General features: G+C 42.6%; 1 protein-coding gene and 1 non-coding gene across 2 annotated transcripts in view; both read left to right on the top strand.

The window, feature by feature from the left end:
* The window catches only part of COL23A1 (collagen type XXIII alpha 1 chain), a 406,818-nt gene that overhangs the window by 19,135 nt on the left and 368,031 nt on the right, over positions 1–19,652 (top strand). Inside the window, exon 2 of the mRNA XM_055551748.1 lies at positions 16,520–16,586. Within this exon, the coding sequence (XP_055407723.1) occupies positions 16,520–16,586 (67 nt within the window). The remainder of the gene's footprint in view (positions 1–16,519; positions 16,587–19,652) is intronic.
* TRNAK-CUU (transfer RNA lysine (anticodon CUU)) lies at positions 17,943–18,015 on the top strand. The gene has a single exon. It is a non-coding gene; the product is annotated as a tRNA-Lys (tRNA).

Raw genomic sequence — 19,652 nt, 5'->3', positions numbered from 1 at the left:
ACCAGGGATGCCCTCCCAGATGTGCAGATTTGGGTAAATGGTTGTTTTTCCAAACCTCAGTTTGCTCATCTACTAAATGGGGATTACTGTATTTGCCTCATAAGGTTTCTGTGGGGATTAAACCAGTTGATATGTCTGAAGAGCTCAACACATCGTATACCTCCTGAAAATGGTTCTTTTTGTTGGAATACTTTCTTTGACTGAATCCAGAAGGAATGTCTTTGTCTGCTAATTGGACAGGAGGTCCTGTGGTTACAAGCACAATCTTAAGATCTTTTTACCACTGGGGTTCTGCCATCCTGTTAAGGACACACAGAAGAGAAAAAGGTATCAACATGTCCAGTCTCTGAGTCAGTGATGTGAAATGTGACTTGGTTGTTGAAGAAATGCAGACTGCATTAGTTTCATTGCCCCATATTTTTTTTCAGTCTCTCATTTGAGCAAAATGAGATTTTTCCATTTAAATTAAAAATTTCAGTTTTGATCACAATAGAAATATAATTATTCATGAAAATTATTAGATGGATTTTCATTGTGAAAGGGCTCTCAAACACCCAATAAGTTTGCTTTAATTAATAAGTGAGTCTGCTTTCATGAATATGCAGTATGGCACAAGTACTCCAAATGCTCATGGTTAAACTAATGAGTTAAGAGGCCTCACACATATCTGTTTCGATTCATATTGGTAAATGAGAAAACCTTTGTCTTTCTGATGTAGCCACAAAATCGGGGACGTGGGAGTACCTTCCAATAGGTAACGTGAACTTTTAAAACAGAATTTGCTTCCAACTTTACGTTGTGAAATAAATCATAAAGTAGTTAGAAAAAATTATGGTGTTTTCAGAAGACAATTTAAATAAAATCTATCAATACTTAACTTGGGCCTCCAAGGAGGATCATCACACAAAAACCAGGGTCTGTCCATTTACTTAACTGTGCCTTTTTGTGTGATGTATGGGCTGTTAGCATCTTGTGTTCATACCCATCTTTTGGTTCAGATGAATGAAGGACAAGTTCACACAGCACTGGGAATAGTGTGTGTGTGTGAGGGTGAACCAGTGCAAGGACTGGGAGAGCCTGAGAGTGTGCATGCATATGGGTGTGTATGTGTGTATGAGCAAGTGTGCACACATGTGAGCATGCCGCCTGTGTGTGTATACATGTGAGTACACATGAATGTGAGTGTGTGCATGTGTGGGGGTAAGTATGAGTGTGTGTATACACATATGCAGACGTTATTTTGTCTCGCTGATCATGCCTACTATGCCAGTTGTCTTGCTGTATCTCACTGTGCCCCCTGTTCCCTGAACCCAGGGTAAGCAAGGTGAGAACAGGGAAGCTGGATAGGAACTGCAGGCATGTTTATTTTCTTTGGGCTGGCCAAGCAGGCGTAGCAGCAGACATAACATGACCTCTCGTAACTAACCTCTCCTAAAATAACGTCCTCAGGGCTTTCCAGGTGGAACTTATATATGCTTACAGAACAAAAGTAGCCTGTGACCAAGCAAGTATCTCATATCACACGTGCAGCGCTGTAAGTCGTCTCAGCTGTTACATAATCATTATTCACAAAACATGGGCAAGAGCAAGAGCACGTGGGGCGAGAAAGCATGACCACGCCATCTTGGCTAACTTGCTTTTTTCCTACATATATGCACACAGGAGCTGGGAAGGAAGTGGGAAAGGCGAGACCAACTTAACCTCTTGCCTCCCCACAGAAGTTGTCCCACCTGGAAGCCTGGCACAACTCAAGCCATTGCTTCAGAGCTGGGAGACCTGGGTTTGAGCCTGGAGCTGCCTCTAAACTGACCACAGTGTCCTGGGACAAATTAGTCAACTTTTCCAAGCCTCAGCTTCCTCCTCTGGAAAAAGGGTGATGGTGTCTGCTTCACTACATTTCTGTGAGCATGGAGTAAGGCCCCTTCTCCGGACTTCCCTGGGTGGTAAGGGGCCAGCACTGCCCTCCTTACCTACTCCCCGCGTGGCTGATCCTAGCCACAGGGCTGCCAGGATTGCTAACATCAGTGTCACATCCTTCCTGGGGACAATTCCTCCTCCTCCTTCCAGCTCCTGTGATGAAACTCACACCTTAGGAGTGGCCGTGAATGAGTTGAGCTGGAAGAAGCACCATAGTATCACTCAGCCCAGCCAATCCAGGTTCTGCTGCTGCTGTCTTCCTGGGCTTTTGTTTAATCAGTGCTCCCTGAGTCCATGGCTACTGATCATTCTTTCCATTCCTCTTCTTAAATATTCTCAAAGGTGTCTCCCTCCCCTCACCCCCATCAACCCTCAGTGCCTCTCATCACCTGCAGGCTAATACGGTGAAAACATCTCAATCTGCCTGGCAGTCAAAGTCCTTTCAGTCTATCCCTGCCTCCTCTCACTTCAGTGCACTTGGGGATAGTGGGGGAGTGGAGTGGGGTGGGGGCAGGGGTAAGTGAGGGCACCCCATCTGTTTTAGTGTACTGGTGCTGCCCTAACAAATTACCACAGTCAGCGTGGCTGAAACAACAGATGTTTCTTTTCTCATCATCCTAAAGGCTAGAAGTCTGAGATCCACGTGTCAGCAGGTTGGTTCTTCCTGAGGCCTCTCTCCTTGGATGGCCGTGTTCTCTCTGGTCCTCACATGGTCTTCCTTCTGTGTGTATATGTGTCTGAATCTCCTCTCCTTAAGAGAGTGGTGTCCATATGACACCAGTCATATTGGATCAGGGACCACCTGATCCAATAACCTCATTTTAACTGAATTATCTCTTTAAAAACCCCATTACAAATGCAGACACACTCAAGGACTGGGGGGTTAGGACTGCAACACATGAATTTTGGCAGGGGCCAAGATTCAACCCACCACCATCTAATTAGACCTGCACATCAAGAAATGCCAGATGTTCACTGAGGACAGGATCAAGAGGGCAGGGGTCAGCAAGAACAGGTGGAACCCCGTGTGGGGATTAAAGCAGGCCTAAGCAGGCCTGACATGGCAGCTGGGCTGTGGTGTGGAGAAGGCTTGGAGGCCCCACATGGGAGCAGCCTGAGTGCTCTTTTCAACATGTCAGAAGCCATGATGGAGGGAATTCCCTGGCAGTTCAGTGGCTAGGACTCCACATTCTCATTGCCAAGGGCCCGGGTTCATTCCTTGGTTGGGGAACTAAAGACCCCACAAGGCATGCAGTATGGCTAAAAAGAAAAAAGAAAAAGCCATGATGGAAATTGTTCATCCCCCTCACAGAGCTCACATAGTTGGTGGGATTTCTTTCTGCCGCGCTGGTGTAATGAACCTTAGAAGAGGGGTTCTGATTTGAAATGATGTGTGTGTCTTTGAAAAATAATGAACAGGAACATGAATTAACGATTACTGGAGACTTGTATTTTGTTTGCAGACCACACCTTTCAAAACACACTTACTTACGTATTTTGGGACTGAACAAGGACCCTTAAGGAAATGTTTGCCGATGTGGTTTATAAGAGTCATTCAGCATGCCAATGGAAGTCACCCATTAAACTCATATTCTTTAGAGAAAAGTTTCTGAGCTCCTGCCAAATGCCTGGGTTGGGCTAGATGTTCTCATTGTCTTTACCTGGCTCTGCCGGGATGTTTACCTGGCACCGTGGTGGAAGCTGAGGCTCAGGATGGTGAACGGATACCTCCTGAGCCCAGGATTCCTGCCCCGCAAGCCAGCCAAGCCCGCGGGGGCCAAGGCCCTGGGCGTCCTTGTCCTCTGGCTTTTGTTAGGTTATATGTGATATATAGTGAACTCCATATATTTGAAATGTATAATTTGCTACATTTTGACACATGTGTACACCTGTGAGATCATCTCCACAGTCAAGATAGTGAACACGCCCAAGCCCATGACCCTCAAAACTTTTCCTCTTTCTTCCTTGAATTCTCTCCCTTCCATTCTTTCCTACCTGCCACCCAGGTATTGCTGATTTCTTTTCACAATTGATTAGTTTTCCTTTTTGTAAGATTTTTATATGAATGGAATCACACAGTATGCATTCTTTGGGGGTGGGGAGAGGAATCTGGTTTCTTTCACTCAATATGATTATTGACTCTTTCTTAGATACTTTTGCATACATTGTTAGTTCATTCTTTTCTGTTACTATTATTATATGGATTTGTCCATCCTAAAGGAGATCAGTCCTGGGTGTTCATTGGAAGGACTGATGTTGAAGCTGAAACTCCAATACTTTGGACACCTCATGCAAAGACCTGACTCATTTGAAAAGACCTTGATGCTGGGAAAGATTGAGGGCAGGAGGAGAAGGGGACGACAGAGGATGAGATGGTTGGATGGCATCACTGACTCAATGGACATGGGTTTGGGTGGACTCCAGGAGTTGGTGATGGACAGGGAGGCCTGGTGTGCTGCAGTTCATGGGGTTGCAAAGAGTCGGACACAACTGAGCGACTGAACTGAACTGAACCACAGTTTTTTAATCCTTTCACATGTGAGTGGATATTTGGATTATTTCAGTTGGAGGCTATTACAAATAAAGCAGCTATGGACATTCATGGACAAGTCTTTGTATGGAATATACTTTCATTTCTCTTGGGTATAAATACCTTGGAGTAGAATGGTTCATTGTCTGATAGATATGTGATTAACTTTTTAAGAAACTGACAAACTCTTGTTCAAGACCATCTTATTATTTTACATTCCCATCAGCAGTATATGCAAGTTTCATTTGTTCATATAGTATGTCTCTATTTTGGGGGGGTGCTTGTAAGACTTTCTTTTTATCCCTGGTTTTAAGCAATTCAATTATGTTATGCCTTGGTATAGTTTCCTTCATGTCTATTTTGCCTAAGTTTCATTAAGAGTCTTGAATCTGTGATTTTATAGTTTTCATCAAAATTTGAAAAAGTTCTTGGCCATTTCTTCTTCAGATGCTTTTTGCTCCTCTCCTTTGTGGAACTCCAATTACACACATATAAGGCCACTTGAATCCCAAAGCTCACTGCCATACTTTCTTTTTAAAATAATTCTTTCTCTCTGTGTTCATTTTGGATAGTTTCTATTACTGTTTTACTAATCTTTTCCTCTGCAATGTTTAATCCTCCATTAATCCTTTCTGTCCTGTTTTCCATCTCAGACATCATAGTGTTCATCTCTAGAATTTCAGTTTAGGTTGTTTAATATCTTTGATGTCTCTACTTAGCCTTTTGAACATAGACCACACAGTTCCAATCCTTGTTTTAAGGTCTTTGTGTGCTATGGCAGTTGTGGATCATTCTCAATTAACTGATTTTTTCTCCTTATTATGGGGCCTATTTTTCCTGCTGATAATTTCTTATTATATGCCAGATGTTATGAGTTTTACCTTTCTAGGTGCTGGATATTTTTATTTTTCTATCAATATTCATGAGCTTTGTTAGGTCATAGTTGTTACTTGGAAATAGTTTAATCTTTGGGGGTTTTGTTTTTAAGATCCATTAGGTGGAATCAGAGCTGTATTTAGTGTAGAGCTGGTTATCCCCTACCCCTGAGGCAGGACCCTTCTTGGTCCCCTGCTCAGTGTCGTAACCAGTGCTCTTCCCAGCCCCGCGTGAGACCTGGGCACTATTCCCTCTAACCCTTTCCTTGCCTCAGGTTGTCTCTTCACACACATGTGCCCTCTGCTGAATACCCAGTGAAGATGCTGGATGGCTTCCATGGTTCCTGTGTGCAGCTCTCACCTACCAGGCCCTTTGTTCTGCAAACTCTAGCTACTTTGGTATCCCTGGACTCCTAGCTGCAAGGTTCCACCTGTATCTCTTCTTCTTGTGCCACAACCTAGAAAACTCTTTCCAGGTAGGAATCCAGAGTAGTTTTTTTTTCTGTGTCTTTGAGGATCATTCTCCTTCCTTGCTTTATCTCAATATCTTCAAAACCATTGCTTCATATATTTTGTTTGTGGGATTTTTTTTTTATTGTTGTTGTTTGGATTTTTGACATTGTTTTAGGCAGGAGGGTAAGACTAATCATTCCTACTCCATCTTGCCTAGAAGTAGAAAGCCGTGATACAGCTTTAAAGATTTTTTAGAATAATTTTAGATGTATGTAGAAACATTGTGGGCTTCCCTCATAGCTCAGTTGGTCATCTGCCTGCAATGAAGGAGACCCGGCTTCAATTCCTGGGTTGGCAAGATCCCCTGGAGAAGGAAATGGCAACCCACTCCAGTATTCTTGCCTGGAGAATCCCATGGACAGAGGAACATGGCAGGCTATAGTCCACAGGATCACAAGAGTTGGACACAACTTCGCGACTAAACCACCACCAGAAACATTGTACGTGTATACATAACCATAGTGCGTGCATGCTAAGTCATTTTACTCGTGTCCGACTCTGAAACCCTATGGACTGTAGCCCACCAGGCTCCTCTGTCCATGGGATTCTCCAGACAAGAATACTGGAGTGGGTTGCCATGCCCTCCTCCAGGGAGCCTTCCCAACCCAGAGACTGAACCCACATCTCTTATGTCTCCTCCATTGGCTGGTGGGTTCTTTACGACCAGCACTACTTGGAAATCCCACATAACCATAGTGCATTTGTCAAAAGTAAAAAATTAAATGTGATGCAATACTCTGGAAGGCAGAATTCTAAGATTGCTCCTAAGGTTACCATTCCTGGTTGTACACACTTTGTATAATTCCCTCCCCATGAGTGTAGGCAGAACCTGTGATTATGATGATAAGACTGAGTTACTCAACCTATGATTGAGTTACTAATCAGTTAACTGGGTTAATTTAAAAGTTTATCCTTGGTGGGTCTGAGTTAATTTAATTAGGTGAGTCCTTAAAAAAGATTGGACCCTTCCCTGAAGCATGAGAGGGTTTGTGGACAGGACCACATGGCAAGGAACTGGCAGCAGCCCCTAGCCAGCAGTTAGGAAGGACTGGAGGCCTCAGACCACAAGGAACCACATGAACTTGAAAGAGGACCCAGAGGTGCAGAAGCACTGAGTGACACATTGATTTTAGCCTTTTGAGACCCTGAGCAAAGAACCAAGTTCATCTGTGTCTAGACTTCTGATCTCATAAACTATTAAGATAGCAAATTTTTGTTGTTTTTAAAAACTTCTAATTTGGTGGAAATTTGTTATGCAACAATGGAAAATGAATATGATTGCTACTAACTAAAAAGAACCAGGTCAAATTCATGAGTAACAATAACCTACTATTCATCTAGAAAGATCTCAATAAAAACTAATGTGAAAAACAAAAGACTCATGTGAAGGCCAGCATGAAGCCATGGACCTCTCCCATCACCTCCAGTTTTCAGGGTGCTTTTCACACACTCATATTGTGGTTCAGTTGGAGATAGTTAGAATTCTGATCAAGAATGGGTCTATTATATGAGAATATATTTTCAAACCATATATATGATGAGGATATAGTATCCAAATATGTAAAGAACTCGGAGAAGGCAATGGCACCCCACTCCAGTACTCTTGCCTGGAAAATCCCAGGGACGGGGGAGCCTGGTGGGCTGCCGTCTATGGGGTCATACAGAGTCGGACACGACTGAAGCGACTTAGCAGCAGTAGCAGCAGCATGTAAAGAACTCTTATAGCTCAACAATAGACAAACAACCCAATTTTAAAAATGGACAAGCGGCTTGAACAGACATTTCTTCAAACAAGATATGCAGAGAGTCAGCAAGCACATGGAAAGGTGCTCAGCATCAATAGTCATTAGGGAAATGCAAGTCAAACCCATAATGAGATACCATTTCACATCCATTGGGATCTGTTAGTGAGACTGGATCTTCATACACTGCTGGTGGGAATGTTAATTGGTTCAGCCACTGTGGAAAATTTTAGTGGGTCTTCAAATTGTTAAATATGGAATTACTATGAAAGTGAAAGTTAGTCACACTGTCATGTCCGACTCTTTGCCATCCCATGGACTGTAGCCCACCAGGCTCCTCCATCCATGGAATTTTCCAGGCAAGAGTACTGGAGTGGGTTGCCATTTCCTTCTCCAGGAGATCTTCCTGACCCAGGGATCAAACGTGGGTCTCCTGCATTGCAGGCGGATGGATTCTTTACCTCTGAGCTACTAGGGAAGCCCAATATGACCCAGCAATTCCACTCCTAGATATACACCCAAAAGAATTTTAAAGTATTCAAACAGTACATGCACATACACTTATGTTCATAGCAGCACTTCTGACAATAGCCAGAAGGTGGAAACAGCCCACATGATCATCACAGAATATATGGATAAACAAACTGTGGTATGTATATACAAATGTAGTACTATAGTACTATTAAGCTATAAAAGGAACGAAGTACTGACACATGATACAAAGTAAATGAATCTCAAAAACGTTTTGGTAAGTGAAAGAAGCCAGACACAAGAGGTCACATGTTGTGTCATTCTATTTCTGTGAAATATCAAAATTAGGTCAATCCATAGAGATAGAAAGCAGATTGGTGACTGAGAGGAGGGAGGAAAGGGAAGCTACTGCTTGATGGGTACAGGATTTCCTTTTGGAGTAATGGTAATATGTTGAAACTAGATGGAACTCCATAAAAGAGGTGGCTGCCCAACATTATGAATTCCCTAAAGGCCACTTAATTTTTCACTTTAAAATGGTTAACTTTATGCTATGTGAGTTTTGTTTTAATTTTTAAAAAAGAATATCTGTTATAGAAAATAGCAAAGTTATATCTTAATCAGTGATGACTGAAAGTTACTCAGTTGTGTCCTACTCTTTGTGATCCCATGGACTATACAGCCCATGGGATTCTCCAGGCCAGAATACTGGAATGGGTAGCCTTTCCCTTCTCCAGGGGATCTTCCCAACCCAGGATTGAACCCAGGTCTCCCACATTGCAGGTGGGTTCTTTACCAGCTGAGCCACAATCGGTGGCTGCTGCTGCTACTGCTGCTAAGTTGCTTCAGTCGTGTCTGACTCTGTGCGACCCCATAGATGGCAGCCCACCAGGCTCCCCCATCCCTGAGATTCTCCAGGCAAGAACACTGGAGTAGGTTGCCATTTCCTTCTCCAATGCATGAAAGTGAAAGTGAAGTTGCTCAGTAGTGTCCGACTCTTTGCGACCCCATGGACTACAGCCTACCAGGCTCCTCCGCCCATGGGATTTTCCAGGCAAGAGTACTGGAGTGGGGTGCCATTGCCTTCTCTGATAATCAGTTGCTAGTGACTGTAATTCTGCTACCCATTTTTTAAAAAGTCTTTATTGAATTTGTTACAATATTGCTTCTATTGTTAACATTCTGGTTTTTGGCCCTGAGGCATGTGGGATCTTAGAATCTTAGCTCCCCAACCAGGGAGCCAACCTGCACCTCCTGTATTATAAGATGAACCCTTAACCACTGGACCACCAAGGATCTGTACCCATTTTTTAAGTGAACCACAGACTGCATTTAGGTCTTCTAGCCAGTTTTCCCTCTAATCTTCTCCTATTCCAGGACCCCATCCAGGAGACCACATTGCATTTAGTTGTCTTATCTTTTCCAATCTATGACACCTGATCAGTCGTTTCTTGCTTTTTATGACTTTGACAATTTGAAGGCATATTGGTTGGGTATTGTGTAGAATGTTGCTCAATTTGGACTAGTGTGATGCTTCTCATGATTAGACTGCGTTCTGAGTATTTGGGGAAAATACCAATCGGGTGGATTGCCACTGTCACGACATCACGTCAGTGGTCTGTGATGTCAACATGACCTATCACTGTTGACATTAACCTTGATCACTTGATTAAAGTGGTATATGCTAGATTTCTCCATTATAAATTTACTGTTTTCCTTTTCCTACTCTACGTTTTGAAAGTAAGTTCCTAAGTCCAGGCCATACTCAAGGAGAGGGGAATTTAGCTCTACCTCCTGGAGACAGAAGTATCTACATATATTACTTAGAATTCTTCTGTAAGAAAGATTTGTCTCTTTCCCCTATTTGTTTATTTATTTACCCAATCATTTATATCAATATGGACTCATAGGTATTTAATTTGTTATTTGGATTTTAATTCAGTACTACATCCTTTATTTTGTTGTTTACATTGTTCCAGCTTTGGCCATTCTGAATTCTTTCACTTTGTTTTGTTTCTTTGATATACCTGCCCTCCCCACCCTTAAAGCATTTCTTTATTTTTTAATACTACAAGATACTCCATGCTTGTCTTATATTTTTCCTGTCCTGGCTCTAGAAGCAGTCATTTCTCCAAGGAGTCATGGTTCTTTCCATTGGAGAATGGTATTTAGAAACCAAGATCTGGGTGCTGAATGTGCTTATTGCTACTAGGGTGCCATTGGTTGCAGGTCTTCTCTGCAAACAGCAAAGGCACAAAGAGTACATGTGTACTCTTTTATATTCACATAACTGTAATTATTTCTCTATGCATCTGTCTGTGTATATAACAAAAGCATGACCTCATGGTGATGTCTCTGACCAATCCAGCACCACACTGTTCATTTTAGCTTTCCTCCTTTGCTTATTTATAACTTCTTTCTCAGACAGTGAGAAACCTGACTCTCATTACCCATAGTTTATCTACTTATTTGCTCAACCCCAATATATATGCATAGTAATTTCAAAATTGCCACCCTATACCCCTGTGTGAAACAATTATACCTACCAGAGTATAGGAACTTCAGCCCACAGTTCTCAATTGAAACACTATTTTGCAAAGTGACTCAGGTCAGCTGCACGTTTTTCCCAACTACTTTCAGTGAGGTTATATCATGTAATTTTAATATAGTTACATTAATTTGTCTCAGCCTACATTCCATCCTGGACTTTTTCAACATCCTAGTTGATTTTTTAAAAATTTGTATCCATTAAAGTTTCCTCTTTGTAATGTATGGTCCAATAGTTTTTGACAAATGCATGGAGTATATCCATCATCCCAGCACCATACAAAACAGTTCTCTCACCTCACAGCTCCTCCATGAGTCTTTTTGTGATTCATTCCTCCCACTCCCTCAGTCTTTGGCAATTATTGACCTAATTTCTGTCTCTGTCATTTTGTATGGCTTGGATTTTTTACAGCAACTCTTTTTTATTAGACATGAAAAGTGCTTGTAAACAGAGGTTGTCTTACTTTGTGATTGAAGTTAGTCGATACCAGGGTTCAAGTCCAGTCCTGATGCTTACATTCCCCTGAGTCTCAGTTTTCTCATCTGTAAATGAGTCTAAACCTTGTCCTAGCTTCATGGGGTTCTTGGGAGGACTCAGTAGGATAACAGTTGTTGGCACAGTGCCTGGCACATAATAAGAAATCAGTAAACTTGGTGGTAATAATACTTTATATTTGTTACCCTTATCATCACCAAAATCATCATGACCATGGTGGGATGTTAAAAAAGACTGTTAAAGAGACCAGGATATGCTGCTCTCTTGAGTTGCTGGTGGTTATCAGAATGTACCCATGGGCCCTTCCCTACAGGGGTTGGAAGGAAGGCAGAGAGGATGTGACTATAGCAGGGCTTTGATCTTCTGCAAGCCTTCCTCTGGTGTTTGTGGTGCCTGTGTGTTTTATCGGGGTTGATCCTGAAATTAGGGCTTCCTGAGAAGACAGAATCATGTCTGTCACTCAAAAATTGCCCTAGGCAAGGAAATTTTAGGGCTTCATTTTGGCTTTTCTCCTCCCCAGGATTTTTTTTTTTCCACTGAGAAGATATTACAGCGTGGAAAAAACTTTTTAAAAAGTAAATCACCATGATCCATACACCCAAGTGGGTAGATGTTTTGGTAGTTGCTGCCATTCCATGGCTGCATTTTTACACAGATGTAAACATTATTTATTGTATCATAAACATTTTTCTGTGTTGCTACATAGTTTTCATAATGATTTTTCATGAAGATATGACAGTTTCATGAAAGGGATTCATCATCCTTCACTAAAATATACCCACTGTTTTGCAGTGCAACAAATCATGAATATAATTTTTTTACTCCTAATGATTAATTTCCTTGGGATATATTTCCTAGAGTAGGAATTTTCTGTCAAAGGATAGAAATGCCTTTGTGGCTTTCTTTGTAGCATTTTGCAGAAACATTATATAATCCTTTTTGTATATTAATCTTTATTTCATCAAAAGGCAGCTGTTCAGGGATGTGATCAAATAACTGATGAAGTGTTTGAGACTAATGCTTCAATAGATCACTGATAAATTTTATCATCTGAAAATTTGGAAACCATGATTTTCCCTGATTAGTTTTCTCTCAGCTCTTGCCACCCCTTCCCCCAAATCTAAGTTCTCCTCAGTTCTTTTGGAGGGAACTCCCAAAGTCTTGAGTCTTTTCTCAGAAATTCATTCTTTATTTACTTTTGGAATTAGGACTTGTTTGCATATGTAAAACCAAGACCATATTGTTTGCAGATGCTGGGGTACGTATAAAAAGCTGAGGCTTTTGAGTCATTTTTACAAACCAGGACACAAAAGATTTTCTCAGGAATTTAAAAAAAGGCATTGAAATAAAGATTATGGGATTGAGTTTCTAATACAGACATTTCATTTTTATGTTCCTAGTCAGGTTGTTTCAACTCCAGAGTTAGGGACTCTAAAATGGGGAAAGAGTGGAGGACTAAGAGATAAAATTTGAAGATTCACCATCTAATCCAGAAAAACAAATGCACAGAAGGAGTTAGAATAAATAACGAAACAAAAACTCAATCAGTTATTTGTGATCCCATCTAGTAGCCTTAACAATACATTTTTCCCCCTTTCTTCAATAGGTTTCTGTTTAGTTTTTGTTTGAAGATAAGAGTAGCTTAAAAGTAATTGTGTTTCCTATCAGCATTTGATAAAGTCCCCTTCCCGTCGTCGGGGAGCTGCCCAGATATGATGGCACTTGTTGAAAGCGAATTGTTTTTTAGCATTAAATGCTTTTGTTGCTGAAAAAAAAAGAAGAAAAGAGTGTAGCTTCTAGTCTTTCTAGAAATGATAAAAACAGATGAGAGCTTATGGTTCAAATTAGACTGGCTTAAACTAAAAGGCTGGATTATTTATCCAAGTAAATTTTGAAATCTGTAATAGTACCTGCAAGTACAATGAGGGGAAGTGAGTTCTGAGGTCCTGATGTTGTGCCTGCATCAGGGCAGCTTCTGTGGCATTCCAGTTCAGTGAGGATGGGCGTGGCCGGGATGCTTCAGAGTCCAGGGCACAGGGTGAGGGGCGGGTGGGAGAGGTATCTGCTGCTGCTGTCACTTACCTGGTAGGAGACCGTGACAGCTGTGGGGAAACTTCTTTATGTTCTCTGCCACCCTGGGCTGCTCTCAGGGTGGTTCTGAGCCAGGTGGGCAGTTCTAGGCAGAGGGCCTCAGGTTTGACCAGGAGTGAGTGACAGGTGGGAGTCTGGGGCTGAGAACCTGGGGCCAAGAGGCCAGCCAAGGCCTTTGGTTGGTGGGAGGGAGGGAGGGGATGGCACTTCAAAAGGTATGGGGAGGATAGAGAAGTTTTGTCGTGGTACTGCCTTCACAAAGACCTCTATCACAGGGTTCATAATCGTACATCCTCCAGTTCTCTAAAACCTTGACCTTAACTCCATCTCTTTTCAGTCTCAGTCTTTGTGGCCCATCTGGAAAATGAGGGTGAGGCTAGTAGGTTGGAGTGGAGGTGGAACTTGAAAAGTGCTTTGTAGGGACCAGAGCCTACCCTGATTATGTTTTTTATCTCAGGCTCCTGGTGCTGGGCTGTTCAGCCCCATTTATTGATTGATTGATGGCTGTGGCCACATGGCTTGCAGCTTGTTAGTTCCCTGACCAAGGATTGAACCCAGGCCCTCAGCAGTGAAAGTGAAGAGTGCTAACCACTGGACTTTCAGGGAATTCCCTGTTCAGACCCTTCTTGTGTGAAATTTCCAGGCTTGGTGGTCAAGGGCTCAAAACTGAGAGTGCCTTTCTTACTTCCTCTAAAACAATGATTTAAAAATTACATTTTCATTTGCTTGCTGTGCTATTTTCCAGGTCTTTGTACTTGCATTTTTAAATTTTTATTGTTGAGAAAAATTACATTTTAAGGTTTGAACCTTCGATAACCCTTTTAGTGGTGGTATGCATTTTTAACTCAAGTTAACACATTTGGGATTTGCTTTGCTTTATGTTTAGGAAGTTGTTTTGTTTTGTTTTCCCAAGAAAAAGGTTAATACTTTGTATATTCTTGTCAAGACTCAAGTCTTGGCTAGTTTTGGGATTATGGGTCAATTGCTTCACTCCCCTAAATCCAGATATGGGATTGGGGATTAATTTCTTAATTTTTCCAAGCCTGTGTCACCTGTGAAGCAGGGACAATAATTCAGGCCTCACATCAGGTGATGATAATGCCAGGGCTGTGCTGTGAGTTGTCATAGTAGCAGAGCTGGGCCTTTTGCCTACCTGTCTACGGTAATTCTTTTCCCTTCAGCCAAATCTAGCACAGGGCTGGGCATGTGTAGAGATTCTTGTTAAATTGTACTAAACCAGATTTCCTAGGCCAAGATAAGAAAGAAGGAAAATATCATCAGGTTGCATTAAGCCTAAGCCAGTGGGTCTGAAGCCTATGGGCTAGAGGGGCTGCAGCCAAGGGGGCTTTGGGGTTCCTTGAGGTTCAATGGGGGTGGTCTCTGGATCAGGGATAGCTATTAGGAGTAAGCTTTTTTAAAATTTATTTATTTTTAATTGAAGGATAATTGCTTTACAATATTGTATTGGTTTCTGCCATAAAGCAACATGAATCAGTCATGGGTACATATATGTCCCCTCACTCATGAAACTCCCTCCCACCCTCTTTCCACCCTTCTAGGGTGTTACAGCGGAGAAGGCAATGGCAACCCACTCCAGTACTCTTGCCTGGAAAATCCCATGGATGGAGGAGCCTGGTGGGCTGCAGTCTATGGGGTCGCTAAGAGTCAGGCACGACTGAGCAACGTCACTTTCACTTTTCACTTTCATGCATTGGAGAAGGAAATGGCAACCAACTCCAGTATTCTTGCCTGGAGAATCCCAGGGACAGAGGAGCCTGGTGGGCTGCCGTCTATGGGGTTGCACAGAGTCGGACACGACTGAAGTGACTTAGCAGTAGCAGCAGCAGCAGGGTGTTACAGAGCCCTGGTTTGAGTTCCTTGAGTCATACAGCAAATTCCCATTGGCTATCTCTTTTACATAGGGTAGTGTATATGTTTCCATACTCTGTCCATTCATCCCACCCTCTTCTTCCTCCCCACTTCCCACATCCATAAGTCTGTTCTCTATGTTTGCGTTTCCACTGTTACCCTGCAAATAGGTTCATCAGTACTATCTTTCTAGAGTTCATATATATGCATTAATATATGATATTTGTTTTTCTCTTTCTGACTTACTTCACCCTGTATAATAGGCTATAGGTTCATCCATCTCATTAGAACTGACTCAGATGTGTTCCCTTTCATGGCTGGGTAATATTCCATTGTATATATGTATCATAGCTTCTTTTCCATTCATCTGTTGATGAACATCTAGGTTGCTTCCATATCCTAGCTATTGTAAACAGTGCTGCAATGAACATTGGGGTACATGTGTCTTTTTCAATTTTAGTTTCCTCAGGATATATGCCTAGTAGTGGGATTGCTGGGTCACATGGTAGTTTTGATCCTACTTTTTAAAGGAGTCTTCATACGGTCTTCCATAGTGGCTATATCAATTTACATTTCCATCAAGAATCAATATTGCAAATGACTCTACTACTAAATGCAATCTACAGATTCAGTGCAATCCCTATCAAATTACCAATGGCATTTTTCACAGAACTATAATAACAAATTTCACAGTTAGTATGGAAACACAAAAGACTCTGAATTGCCAAAGCAATCTTGAGAAAGAAGAATGGGGCTGGAGGAATCAACCTTCCTGACTTCAGACTATACTACAAAGCTACAGTCATCAAGATAGTATGGTATTAGCACAAAAGCAAAAATATAGGCCAATGGAACAAGACAGAAAGTCCAGAGATAAATCTGTACACCTGTGGGTACCTTATCTTTGACAAAGGAGACAAGAATATACAATGCAGAAAAGATAGCCTCTTCAGTAAGTGGTGCTGGGAGAACTAGACAGCTTTGTGTAAAAGAATGAAATTAGAACATTTCCTAACACCATACACAAAGATACACTAAAAGTGGATTAAAAGACTGATTAATTTAGATTAAGACTTGATGTAAGACCAGAAACTATAAAACTCTTACAGAAGTAAGTTTTGATTGGCCCTACCTGGCCTCCCTCTGCTCTGCCCTCCTGTCTTCATACCAGGGACTGCAGGTCCCTTTGTCATTCCCGGATTTATATTTGAAAATGTTACAAAGCATAAACCTGCCACTTTCTATTCAAGGACTCCCAAGTAATTGCTTAGTGTTTATTTCTGTTTCTTCTCCCAGTCTAAACCTGCCTATAGAATTTAATGATCCTTTAAAAACTGTTCTTGAGAGCACCAGCACCAACACTGTAGATCTTTCACATATTGGCTTTTGCTGATTTTTCCACTTTTACCCCATGTCGTCCGAAACTCATCCTTATTTCCGCCCCCCCCCCCATTTCTTCCTGATTCAGAAGTTGGAGGGACCAGTCAAGATCCGGACAGTTCGAGAAGCACCGACAGACTGTGTCTGCCCCCCAGGTAAGTGGATGTTCAATCCTTGCTGGCTCCTGACTTCTAGAGACCTGGCCTTCTCTCTTCTGTCTGCTCAAAACTGCCAAAGCCATGGTCAAGAGAATCATCTCATGTTTCAGGCTATCTATGGTACCTTGTGGATCATCCTTTCTTCCTACATCTTTGGCAGTAGTGTGTCATACATATTCAGGCAAAATTAACTGACTTGGTTAGATAAGGACAGTGGTATTGGTGGAGGAGCTAAAAACTCTTTGAGATGACTAATAATAAAGGCTCAAATGCTAGGAAAGTAGCAGCCATCCCTTTTTAAAGACGGAGGGAAAAAAAGATGGAGAAACAAGCATGAACCATTCACAGTGTTAACACTGTGTTCTTAGCTCTGTTTCAAACATAAGGGAGAAGATAGAGGGAATAATGGTAGAGGAAGAGGAAAGGAGCTGTAAACATGGTCTGACTTGTTCAAATAATCATGTCTCTTGGATTTTGGTGGTATGGACCAGGACGGCTGTGACTAGAAATGAGGATTTGTTGGTTCCTAGTCCATGTGACTCAAATCCTGATCCATATTAGGTCTTCTGGTTGTCCTTATTAGAGCTCTGCACATATTATGATTGAGAATTTAGGGTGTAGTCTCAGCCCCACTGTGTTCAGGGCTTAAACTTGTCCTCTCATAGAACAGTGTATAATACCAGCAAGTAAGTGAAAAATCATAACATTTCCCAGACATCTCACCATGCCAGACAAGGTGAGAGAACACAGGAGCTGAACCCAGGCGCCCTATTCCTTGCTATCATGCCTTCCATTAGACAAGCTGCCTGGCATTTCTGAAGCCATTTCACCTGGTCCAGAAACTAAGCTTACCGATGGTTATTATCACCAGGTTGGGAGATGCCCTGAGATTTGTACAAAGGTGGACCTGTGCTGTGGAAATTCAGACTCTGGGGACCCAGTGGGAGTTGAGCTTGAGCTAGCCTTTGATAGGAACTCTGAGAAGGAAATGGCAATCCACTCCAGTATTCTTGCCTGGAAAATCCCATGGACAGAGGAGCCTGTCAAGCTACAGTCCATTGGGTCTCAAAGAGTCGGACACCACTGAGCGGCTTCACTTTCACTTTCTTTCTGAGATTTTAATAGAATGGAAAAGGACATGATAAGTAATGACATCATGAGCAGATCAGGAAGTCAGAAGTTGCAATTCAGTGGGGGAAAAAATTTCAGTTCCATCAATGAATTTCTGGCTGATCTGCAAAATGTATAAAATAATCCCTTTGTTCCTTCCCTGTTCTTTCTGAGTATTGTATGGATGTAAAATCATGTGAATTATGTAGATGAGATTTTTAAAAACTAGGAGTCACTGGGAATTCCCTGGTGATCCAGTGGTTAGGACTCAGCGCTCTTACTGCTGAGGGCCTAGGTTCAATCCCTGGTTGGGGAACTAAAAGCCCACAAGCTGAGCAGTGTGGCCAAAAACAAACAAACAAACCTGGGAATCACAATGCATTTATGAGACTTAAAATCAGTTATGTGGGTTGTAGCCAGTGTTCTGAAATTTTGAACTAGCAGAGACTGGAATAAAAATACTGAGGTTTTTGTTTCAGCTATTTATATTTGCAATTGCCAGTGTGAAATGGGTTCCTTGCTGTGGGTTGCTGACTGAAAGTTTAAAAATCATCGATACAGATGATAGATGGAGAGGGAGAAGGGAGGCAGTGAGGGGACATGGAGCTCCCAAATATATGCAAACCAGGTCCAAATCTTGGCCAGCAATTCACTGTTTGTATCAGTAAATGATTCCAATACTGGAGTGGGCTCTGCAGGCTTTTTTGACGTTGTGGAGGAAATACAGGTCAAAGGCCAGGACCTGGAGGCAGTCTTGTGTCCTGTCTTCCCCCAGGGACTCCTGACCCACCAAGAAGGTCTCTTGTATGAGCATGGAGGCTGAAAGCTGGTCAGACCATGGTGACCTGCCCTCCTCTCCAGACATCACCATGCTGTCGTTCATTGTCTGAGGGGCTTGTGGCTGTACCCAGGCCATCCTGGCAGGTGAGGCCAGCATAGCCCAGGGGGTGTGGCGTCACAGCCTGTGTCAGGCTGCAGGGCACACCCATGTCCACATCTGCTTTTTCTCTCCTGTCATCTTGAGCTGGAGGATTGATCTGAGCCCTTCAGACTAGAACCTTTTATCAGTGTGAAACCCCATAGGCTAGCACATTCGCCTCTGCCATAAGAAGCACAAAGACCTTTTCCTCCAATACCAGAAGCCTTAACTCATTCCCTTTCTCTCTGGCTTTGATCTGCCCTCCAGAATTTTGGCGTCTGGACATGGAGACCACCCTCTGTAACTTGGATCCCCATCTCATTTGAGATGCCCACGGATCCCCCGGGCCCCGTTCCTTCCCACGGCCCAGGGGACAGTGTAGTCTTTTGTCAGATCCTAGGATGCAGCAGGCAGATAAGCCAGGCCAGAGAAGGGGGCGGCTCTTCTGTGTGTATTGCCCATTGTGAAGTGGGTGCTCGGGGAGCTTTGAGGCTGAAAGGAGGGTAGGCTTTGGGCTGGAAGGTCAAGATTCTTCTCTTACTGGAGTCAGTGGTGGGATGAGTGGCTGAACTGTGCTCTGAACTAGCCTTGTGACCTCAGGCAAGTGAGAGGCCCTTGAACTCTTTGTCTATAAAACAATATAGCTGAGGTTGAATTGTGTCCCCCCAGAAGATACGTCCCAGTCCTAACCCCTGATCCTTGTAAATGTGACCTTACATGGAAATAGGGTCATTGCAGACATAATTAAGGATCTTGAGATGAGGTCATCCAGGATTTAGAGTAGGCCCCCAAACCAATGACGAGTGTTCTTATATAAGACACAGAGGTTTAAGCGATTTGAGACACGGAAACACCCAGAGAAGAAGTCCATGGGAAGATGGAGGCAGAGGCCAGAGTGATGCTTCTGCAAGCCCAGGAAAACCCAGGATTGTCAGCAGCCACAGAAACAGGAGACAGGCATGGACACAATTCTCCCTAAGAGTTTTCAGAAGGAGCTAGCTCTGCCAACACCTTGATTTTAGACTTCTGACCTC

Source organism: Bubalus kerabau, chromosome 1 (genome assembly GCF_029407905.1).
Source record: "Bubalus kerabau isolate K-KA32 ecotype Philippines breed swamp buffalo chromosome 1, PCC_UOA_SB_1v2, whole genome shotgun sequence".
In the NCBI taxonomy this organism is placed as follows: Eukaryota; Metazoa; Chordata; class Mammalia; order Artiodactyla; family Bovidae; genus Bubalus; species Bubalus kerabau.
Note: the sequence above shows the minus strand (reverse complement) of the source record. Positions and strands in the feature narration are given on the sequence as shown.